This window comes from Anguilla anguilla, chromosome 1 (assembly GCF_013347855.1).
Source record: "Anguilla anguilla isolate fAngAng1 chromosome 1, fAngAng1.pri, whole genome shotgun sequence".
Lineage (NCBI taxonomy): Eukaryota > Metazoa > Chordata > Actinopteri > Anguilliformes > Anguillidae > Anguilla > Anguilla anguilla.
Genome location: NC_049201.1, coordinates 36,031,580 through 36,041,753, shown reverse-complemented (window position 1 = coordinate 36,041,753; position 10,174 = coordinate 36,031,580). Strand labels below are relative to the sequence as shown.

The window sequence follows — 10,174 nt, the reverse complement described above, 5'->3', positions numbered from 1 at the left end:
CGTCGCTCTGGATAAGAGCGTCTGCCAAATGCCTGTAATGTAATGTAATAATGTAATGTAATGGGTCTGGCTGGCATGTAGGGTTTGAATATCTTGTGGAGGTATGCTGGGGCTGATCCCTTGACTGCCTGGTATGCTAGGACCAATGTTTTAAATTTGATGCGAGCTATAGAATTTGAGAGCTAAACTTGGTGAATGGTATTTCTTCGACAGCAATCGTAAGCTGCATTGAATTTAATTTTCAGTTCTTTGAATTCTTTCTCCGCTGTTTTCTCGCAGGCGCACGACAATGCTCTTGCCATTGGGGTGGCGCGAGGGGCAGACTTCGCAATCAGGCAATCCCTGGCATTTTTATTCCTACTTTCGCCATGTTTTTTCACAGTCTCTTTTTTGAAATGACTTGAGCCACTAATAAAGTCCGTTTTCCCTGCAATTTCTTGGCCAGCTTTAGCACAAAAGTCACAATGCATTGTGTGTTTTTCTTTATCATACCTTCACCAGGCAAAATCCTGAAGCCATGATGCTTTAAACTGCCTTGCTGCTGCTGCTGGCTGGGGTGATGGTTGCAAAGATAAAGTGATAAAGTTATCAAATTCACTCTCAAACTCTCTGCTGTTAGTTACGCTAACCAAGTCTGAATCTGTTGCTGATGTCGACGCACCAGGAGTCGAACGAGAAGACGGGTATCTGAAATACTCCGAAATATTTCGTTTTGCCATAGCTAGCTGGCTCTCTCGTTAGCTAATCGACTAGATAACTGAGCATGAATGACCTTGTGCTAGATAGCACAAGACGTTGGGAGATAACGTATACTACGGCCGTTGTCCAAATTAAAACAAAAAAGAACAGCTGGTAGGCTATTACTGTTAGAATATTTGGTTAACAACACTTTAAATTGTAGCGCTGTGTTCAGTTAACCATTTCAATCGAAACGTCAGCTCGTTTCGATTGAAACGGCCCATTTCTCTCAGTACCGGAGTTTTTTTTATTTTCATGCACGAAGCGCGCTTCAATTTGACAGACAGGCTTATAAAAGCGTGTCACATAAATCTTGTTCTGTTGATTGGTAGAGGTGAGATGAGTACAGAGCGAGCTGAACAAGCACCTGCTGCAAATTGCCTGTGTAAGTCGTCGCTAATGTAAACACCTCACAGCTAGACCAATGAGGGTTTGTAGCTGGAGGGGAAGGCACCGCGTGTTCTCCCTTGGCTGGTGTGATTCAAAACCGGAGATGTTAGTTATTTTTCCTCTGTTCGTAAGAACAGGGCACAATTATAATTAAGAATGCACTGGTTCCGTTGCCACGGGTTAGATATGAAGGCGCTGCTTCATATCCCGCTTAAAACTGGCCCGAAACGGATCTGTAGCATTCAAGTTACTCTCCGTTCGCAAACGGGGCTATGCTGTCATCAGAGATATATCCGATCTGTCGCCGGACTGTCAATATCCCAATGGGAGCATCAGAATATTCACAAATACGCGGAACAACACATCAAATATATCCATGACCACAGCAAGAAAGCGTAACAGTTACTAGGTTTTACCCTCGTGATAATCTGACTCCATATTAATTAATAAGTTATGTTCCAAATTAGAATTTAGGCTTGATTTAGAATGGAACTCAGTTCGTCTGAAGTTCTACACCGAGGGTCAACGCAGTTTCACCCGGTACGCACCGCGGATGCGCCCGTAACGACAATTTAACTAGCTGTTTGCAGACGACACAGCGGTTGTGAGATTTCCCTCATGGGGAGTATAACCTAATTAGGGTTCAGGGACTCCGAAAGGGCCAATATTGGTCATCCCAGGATCAACTTGGTTCTGCTGACGGTCCCGCCTTAACTGAAAACTTGGTGATCAAACAAGTCCAACGGGCAGTTCCCTAGTCATAATTGGGGGAAACCGACTTAGAGGGCTGTTACAAGAACGAAACATTGACCAAGACCACACAAATCAAGTCATTAACAGTTTTAATGTCAGGTAGGTTATACACTTAAAATAGTCAATTTGTAGTTACAGAATTTAGAAAATAGTCTAACAATCAAAGATAAAGATGAGCATACCTGACAGCAGTCTACACACAGAAAGAGTCTTGTGTGGGAAGTCTGATTGCAGACTCCCCTGACAGCAGTCTACACACAGAAAGAGTCTTGTGTGGGAAGTCTGATTGCAGACTCCCCTGACAGCAGTCTACACACAGAAAGAGTCTTGTGTGGGAAGTCTGATTGCAGACTCCCAGAGGGCCCTGTTCCTCTCCTATAAGAACCCAGCGCAGGCAGGTGGATGTCGCCACAAAAGGCTCATAAAACCATAAATCTACTTGGAGGGGGAAGATTGGAATTTGGTTCAGACAGGATCAGACAGATGGATTTACTAGGAGGAGTGTCCCAAAAATACAGTTTACCTCCAAATTTATTAAAATAGATTTTCTATAGGTTTGCTGGTTTTAAAACCTAAACCAGAGCATCACTCGCACAGAGACCATAAAAACCATACCAAATATGAATATTTGTTCTTGTGATTGTCATGAAAACTCTGAAAAACATGAAATAACTGTACAATCACTTACATGAACCAACTGCCAACTCTCAATGTCTTTCCACAGTGTATTAAGATTGCATAGTGTCGTGTAGCAATGTATTCAACCCCAATCTGGCATTATTTCCTAACAAAAAGTGTGCTTGAGTAAATTTCTTTCCTTATGAAGGTAGGGAGACAAGTTACCCAGTGACACCAGGTGAGGGCACTTTGGCTGTCCCTCAACTGTCCTGAGCAATTTGCCCCATTTCTATCATGTGATTTTATTACTTGCAATCTGAAACCTCCAGGACGTTGGGGTAATTTTAGAATTGCTTTCCTGTAGAAAAGAGGTGTCACCTGTTAACTGTCGCAAAACCAGATGCCACGGTCTTACGGGCCACTCTGTCCCGACAATATCAGACTCTGCACCTGGCGAACTGCTTTACGACAGTCAGAGAGGAAATTCCACTCTATGCCTGTTCCCGTGGGCCTTACAGATTCCCCTCTCTGGCCCCGTGGGACAAACAGAACGCTGTCCCAGGGGTCACTGAAAATGCCCAACTTTGACAGCAGTCCAGGTCCGGTGTTTATGGTCTCAAGCCCGGCCTCGCTGGCAACTGGAGGGGGCTGAGAACCAATGCAGCATGAGTGGAGGTGCGCAGAGAGTGTATCAGGTGTCGAAAATAACAGCATTGAACCAGGGTGATGGTAAAGATGACTGCGCTAGCGATGACGCACCCTCGGAACACCCAATCCCACCAGGTGTACGCGTCCTGGGCGGACCGGGTAGAGGAGCTGGCCAGGATCTCCGCTGTTCTTTTGGCCAGATTCACCTCCACCTGAGCCTGGTTGATGTGGTAATTGGTGTCACGGATGATCTGTTCTACCAAACTCATTAGGTCAGTCAAGGCCCGCGTTCCTTGTTCGTAGAATGTGTCCTCCCACCACGGGGAGACGTCTACCTCCAGTGGAACTCGGCCTAGAATGTTGATCTGACCCATGGCCAAATCTTCCGTCACTTCCAAGCAGAAAGTGTGGTTTGCTGGACAGGTCAGACCTCCATACGAGAAAGAGTTAATCTCGCTGATGACGCACCATTGTGTGTGGGAAACCTGGATAGCGTCAGCGTGGCCATGCAAAGACTGCACACTAATGAATTTGGTATCATTGGGAGAAAAAGGTTGTAAGGTGTTACAGGTACAGATGATATAGCTGGAGGTTTCATGACAACACATGCGAGTGGTGAATATGGTCTCTGTGCCCATCATAGTGATATACCCAGTAAGGTGATCTAATTTTAGAATCTGATTCTTCACTACTACGCCGATAGAGCGTATGGTAATGGAATTTGGGTACACCTGTTCTGGGTGAATTAAAGGAAAAGAAACAAAGAACCCAATACATTTTGTGTGGATGGTTATTGAAAATGATAGTATAAAAATAAAGAACAAAAAATAAAGAAAAACACCAAAATCATAAATTAAGACATATAAGACAAGTAGTGTTCAGAAACATACAATGCCTACATACATACATTTATTAAAAAGTTGAAAATTACTGGAATGGTATTTACTGTAAAATAGTTTAATTGAAGCAGACTGAAGAAATGTTGTCTAATACTATGTGTTAATGGTATAAGAGAAATTCATTATTGCACCAAGAAACCCATAGAATCACATAGGATAGTGTTTCTATTGTGTCCTATATGTGCGCTATTTAGGATTGGATGTGTGCTGGTTTGTGTGCTCTTGTTAGATTAGATGACTGTGAAGTTCTTAATGGGATGGGTGGATCCCCTAATGTAACAAATTGGGTGTTGTAAAATTTGCTCTGGTGCTACACCAGGGGGCCTGTTTAAAGTTAGGAGTTGGCTAAATGAGCTGCTGACATGTTTATGACCCCTTCAGAGATTTCCACCCAACTGGTCTGTCACCGATGCTTGAGGTGCTAACTTCTTGCCTGTATTTGTGCAAAGAAGAGAAAATCTATGTAGGGTTACTGTCTGCATAATTTGGGGGTTAAACCACAACTGACAAAAAATAAAAAGATGAAAAAACAAAAAGAAAATCAGACACTGTCTTGGGAGTGTAGGTTTACTGCTCCTTAAATATTCAACAACTGACAGAGAAGGGGGGGAAACAGAACAAGACAGACAGATGGGGGGAAGGGAGAAAGGAGGAGGAGGAACAGTAAATGAAAAGGAAGGAGGGAATTTAAGGAGAGGAAACTGTGAAAAAGTAGAATAAAAGAGAGACCAGTAAGCCAGTCCTTGCCAAAAGATGACCCCTCTTTCCCCCTCTTTCAACATTTTAATGCTAAAAGACAAACTTGATGTAAACCTAGGAGTAAGTGCTTCTTCTCCTTATTTATTTATTTATTTGAGATATGTAGTTTGGAAGACTTCTTCCTTAAATAATTTTCATTGCAGGCACAGATGATACTGACCCTTATTAGTTGAGTTAAAGTTTGATGACATTATATTCATTTATGGCATTGACTGGCTTATCAATGGTTTGACAAAGATTCTAATATGTATATGTTGTGCTATGGTGAAATAGCACAACAAAAATACCATTAGATCTCTAGTATCTAACATGCCTTAGCTAATTTAATTGGCACCCAAATAAGTCGGTTAGTGAATTCTACCAGTTTCTAAATGGCGTGCACAGGCATGCGTTAATAATTAATATATTATTAGTTAATATTATTAATTAAAATCCTCTGGTTTCATCCTTGTGCTGCTAAGACACATAGAACAAAAACTCAGATGAAAACAATAGGGTACACCAGAATTCACTACACTTTTTTGAAAATGAGCTTTCTAACGAAAGGTGAATGGTGGTACACCTATGCCTATATAACTTAATTTAGCTCTAGGCTAATGGTTATTTTATTTATAATAGGCCAAAGTCTATTTTTTGTTGGTTATAGGCCATGTTGGAACTTTACCTTCTACACTGGCTTATCTCAACTGTTTCATAAATCTTCACCTATTTATTTAATTAATAGTATACCACTGGTTACTGAGACAGCTAACACAGGCCAAGGACCTTGGTTCCAGCACCTCAGAAATTCAGTGTCCTGATACCTTCTCACCAGTCTCAGAGGTCTTTTAGACATGAGTCCCACATGTGGCAAATTCCAGACGGTCGCCACCCTTGTTGTAGCCTGCGGCTACACTTTCAGAGGGATGGAGACTTGCATTTGCCGTGGCACTCAGCGGTCCTGTGACATTACATCGGGCGCGGTACTCAGAGGTTCAGTGACTACACTGGTACCGGCCTCGATCTCTGAGACTTAAAGTATGGTTTTCTCCGGACAGATACGAACAGTTTCAAAACTTGGTGCAGCTGCAGTCTGCACTGTTAGAGGTCTTGAGATGCGTGTACTGTCGCAGGGCCATACCTGGGTTTAAGGATCAGCACAGACTCTGCTTTCAGAGCTGGAACTTCGAAACCGCGGTTATGCACCTGATTCAGCATTCAGCAGTGTTTTAATATTATTTAATTTAAATATAACAAGAAGCTTGCCACTTTTCCTGGGTTAGCCCCCTAGCAAAGTTCAAACTTCTTCGCGTGTGCATTCTGTGATTGCACACGCTTACTGGCAGCTATAAACTTTCTCACTGTTCACCTTCTATTGCTTTTTAGTCTTTCATAACAGTATACCACTCTGTTCACCTTCAAAATTCACTGGCTTTTCACCAGTGCCTCATTTCTCCTGAGTTTGAGCAAGGTTTTCTGCGCCTCTACGCAGAAACAGTAGTAAGCCTTGCATCAAAACTCCCTTCCTTTCTACAAACGTTTACATTTCCGTACACATATGCAACCATCTACTGCTATAGGCTAGTTTGTTCTAGAACGCATTCCACCGTATTATCACAACACATTTCATAAAAACATGCCAGCCTAAGCTTCTTTCTTTCCCTGTTCATGAATTCCCCAAAGGGTAGTAATATGAAAAATGCCTGGTTTCTACGGTCCCAGGCCTGTCTGGGATATGTCGATCCCCTATGCAGTGACTAAAAACTCTCCCTAGCACAGGCTAATATACAAGAATTGTGTCACTCACCACACCAAGGATCAGGAAACCCAGAGAAGAAAATGCGAGATACCCAGAAGGGTATCACGCCGGGATGAAAAACACCAGCAGACATTTCAGGGAACACTCCAGATAATCCATATCACGTCGGGGTCACCACTTGTAAACACCTCACAGCTAGACCAATGAGGGTTTGTAGCTGGAGGGGAAGGCACCGCGTGTTCTCCCTTGGCTGGTGTGATTCAAAACCGGAGATGTTAGTTATTTTTCCTCTGTTCGTAAGAACAGGGCACAATTATAATTAAGAATGCACTGGTTCCGTTGCCACGGGTTAGATATGAAGGCGCTGCTTCATATCCCGCTTAAAACTGGCCCGAAACGGATCAGTAGCATTCAAGTTACTCTCCGTTCGCAAACGGGGCTATGCTGTCATCAGAGATATATCCGATCTGTCGCCGGACTGTCAATATCCCAATGGGAGCATCAGAATATTCACAAATACGCGGAACAACACATCAAATATATCCATGACCACAGCAAGAAAGCGTAACAGTTACTAGGTTTTACCCTCGTGATAATCTGACTCCATATTAATTAATAAGTTATGTTCCAAATTAGAATTTAGGCTTGATTTAGAATGGAACTCAGTTCGTCTGAAGTTCTACACCGAGGGTCAACGCAGTTTCACCCGGTACGCACCGCGGATGCGCCCGTAACGACAATTTAACTAGCTGTTTGCAGACGACACAGCGGTTGTGAGATTTCCCTCATGGGGAGTATAACCTAATTAGGGTTCAGGGACTCCGAAAGGGCCAATATTGGTCATCCCAGGATCAACTTGGTTCTGCTGACGGTCCCGCCTTAACTGAAAACTTGGTGATCAAACAAGTCCAACGGGCAGTTCCCTAGTCATAATTGGGGGAAACCGACTTAGAGGGCTGTTACAAGAACGAAACATTGACCAAGACCACACAAATCAAGTCATTAACAGTTTTAATGTCAGGTAGGTTATACACTTAAAATAGTCAATTTGTAGTTACAGAATTTAGAAAATAGTCTAACAATCAAAGATAAAGATGAGCATACCTGACAGCAGTCTACACACAGAAAGAGTCTTGTGTGGGAAGTCTGATTGCAGACTCCCCTGACAGCAGTCTACACACAGAAAGAGTCTTGTGTGGGAAGTCTGATTGCAGACTCCCCTGACAGCAGTCTACACACAGAAAGAGTCTTGTGTGGGAAGTCTGATTGCAGACTCCCAGAGGGCCCTGTTCCTCTCCTATAAGAACCCAGCGCAGGCAGGTGGATGTCGCCACAAAAGGCTCATAAAACCATAAATCTACTTGGAGGGGGAAGATTGGAATTTGGTTCAGACAGGATCAGACAGATGGATTTACTAGGAGGAGTGTCCCAAAAATACAGTTTACCTCCAAATTTATTAAAATAGATTTTCTATAGGTTTGCTGGTTTTAAAACCTAAACCAGAGCATCACTCGCACAGAGACCATAAAAACCATACCAAATATGAATATTTGTTCTTGTGATTGTCATGAAAACTCTGAAAAACATGAAATAACTGTACAATCACTTACATGAACCAACTGCCAACTCTCAATGTCTTTCCACAGTGTATTAAGATTGCATAGTGTCGTGTAGCAATGTATTCAACCCCAATCTGGCATTATTTCCTAACAAAAAGTGTGTTTGAGTAAATTTCTTTCCTTATGAAGGTAGGGAGACAAGTTACCCAGTGACACCAGGTGAGGGCACTTTGGCTGTCCCTCAACTGTCCTGAGCAATTTGCCCCATTTCTATCATGTGATTTTATTACTTGCAATCTGAAACCTCCAGGACGTTGGGGTAATTTTAGAATTGCTTTCCCGTAGAAAAGAGGTGTCACCTGTTAACTGTCGCAAAACCAGATGCCACGGTCTTACGGGCCACTCTGTCCCGACAATATCAGACTCTGCACCTGGCGAACTGCTTTACGACAGTCAGAGAGGAAATTCCACTCTATGCCTGTTCCCGTGGGCCTTACAGATTCCCCTCTCTGGCCCCGTGGGACAAACAGAACGCTGTCCCAGGGGTCACTGAAAATGCCCAACTTTGACAGCAGTCCAGGTCCGGTGTTTATGGTCTCAAGCCCGGCCTCGCTGGCAACTGGAGGGGGCTGAGAACCAATGCAGCATGAGTGGAGGTGCGCAGAGAGTGTATCAGGTGTCGAAAATAACAGCATTGAACCAGGGTGATGGTAAAGATGACTGCGCTAGCGATGACGCACCCTCGGAACACCCAATCCCACCAGGTGTACGCGTCCTGGGCGGACCGGGTAGAGGAGCTGGCCAGGATCTCCGCTGTTCTTTTGGCCAGATTCACCTCCACCTGAGCCTGGTTGATGTGGTAATTGGTGTCACGGATGATCTGTTCTACCAAACTCATTAGGTCAGTCAGGGCCCGCGTTCCTTGTTCGTAGAATGTGTCCTCCCACCACGGGGAGACGTCTACCTCCAGTGGAACTCGGCCTAGAATGTTGATCTGACCCATGGCCAAATCTTCCGTCACTTCCAAGCAGAAAGTGTGGTTTGCTGGACAGGTCAGACCTCCATACGAGAAAGAGTTAATCTCGCTGATGACGCACCATTGTGTGTGGGAAACCTGGATAGCGTCAGCGTGGCCATGCAAAGACTGCACACTAATGAATTTGGTATCATTGGGAGAAAAAGGTTGTAAGGTGTTACAGGTACAGATGATATAGCTGGAGGTTTCATGACAACACATGCGAGTGGTGAATATGGTCTCTGTGCCCATCATAGTGACATACCCAGTAAGGTGATCTAATTTTAGAATCTGATTCTTCACTACTACGCCGATAGAGCGTATGGTAGTGGAATTTGGGTACACCTGTTCTGGGTGAATTAAAGGAAAAGAAACAAAGAACCCAATACATTTTGTGTGGATGGTTATTGAAAATGATAGTATAAAAATAAAGAACAAAAAATAAAGAAAAACACCAAAATCATAAATTAAGACATATAAGACAAGTAGTGTTCAGAAACATACAATGCCTACATACATACATTTATTAAAAAGTTGAAAATTACTGGAATGGTAATTACTGTAAAATAGTTTAATTGAAGCAGACTGAAGAAATGTTGTCTAATACTATGTGTTAATGGTATAAGAGAAATTCATTATTGCACCAAGAAACCCATAGAATCACATAGGATAGTGTTTCTATTGTGTCCTATATGTGCGCTATTTAGGATTGGATGTGTGCTGGTTTGTGTGCTCTTGTTAGATTAGATGACTGTGAAGTTCTTAATGGGATGGGTGGATCCCCTAATGTAACAAATTGGGTGTTGTAAAATTTGCTCTGGTGCTACACCAGGGGGCCTGTTTAAAGTTAGGAGTTGGCTAAATGAGCTGCTGACATGTTTATGACCCCTTCAGAGATTTCCACCCAACTGGTCTGTCACCGATGCTTGAGGTGCTAACTTCTTGCCTGTATTTGTGCAAAGAAGAGAAAATCTATGTAGGGTTACTGTCTGCATAATTTGGGGGTTAAACCACAACTGACAAAAAATAAAAAGATGAAAAAACAAAAAGAAAATCA

The 10,174-nt window shown here is 43.1% G+C and overlaps 2 protein-coding genes across 2 annotated transcripts; both read right to left on the bottom strand.

The window, feature by feature from the left end:
• Positions 1-2,966: 2,966 nt before the first annotated feature.
• Positions 2,967-4,019, bottom strand: LOC118226661 (the record flags this gene model as incomplete). Its single annotated transcript, XM_035416468.1, has 1 exon — positions 2,967-4,019. A coding segment is annotated over one exon (912 nt), but the record flags the coding sequence as incomplete, so codon positions are not given.
• A 4,531-nt stretch (positions 4,020-8,550) lies between these two features.
• LOC118226576 lies at positions 8,551-9,603 on the bottom strand (the record flags this gene model as incomplete). The annotated part of the gene is made up of 1 exon (XM_035416371.1): positions 8,551-9,603. A coding segment is annotated over one exon (912 nt), but the record flags the coding sequence as incomplete, so codon positions are not given.
• Positions 9,604-10,174: the final 571 nt, after the last annotated feature.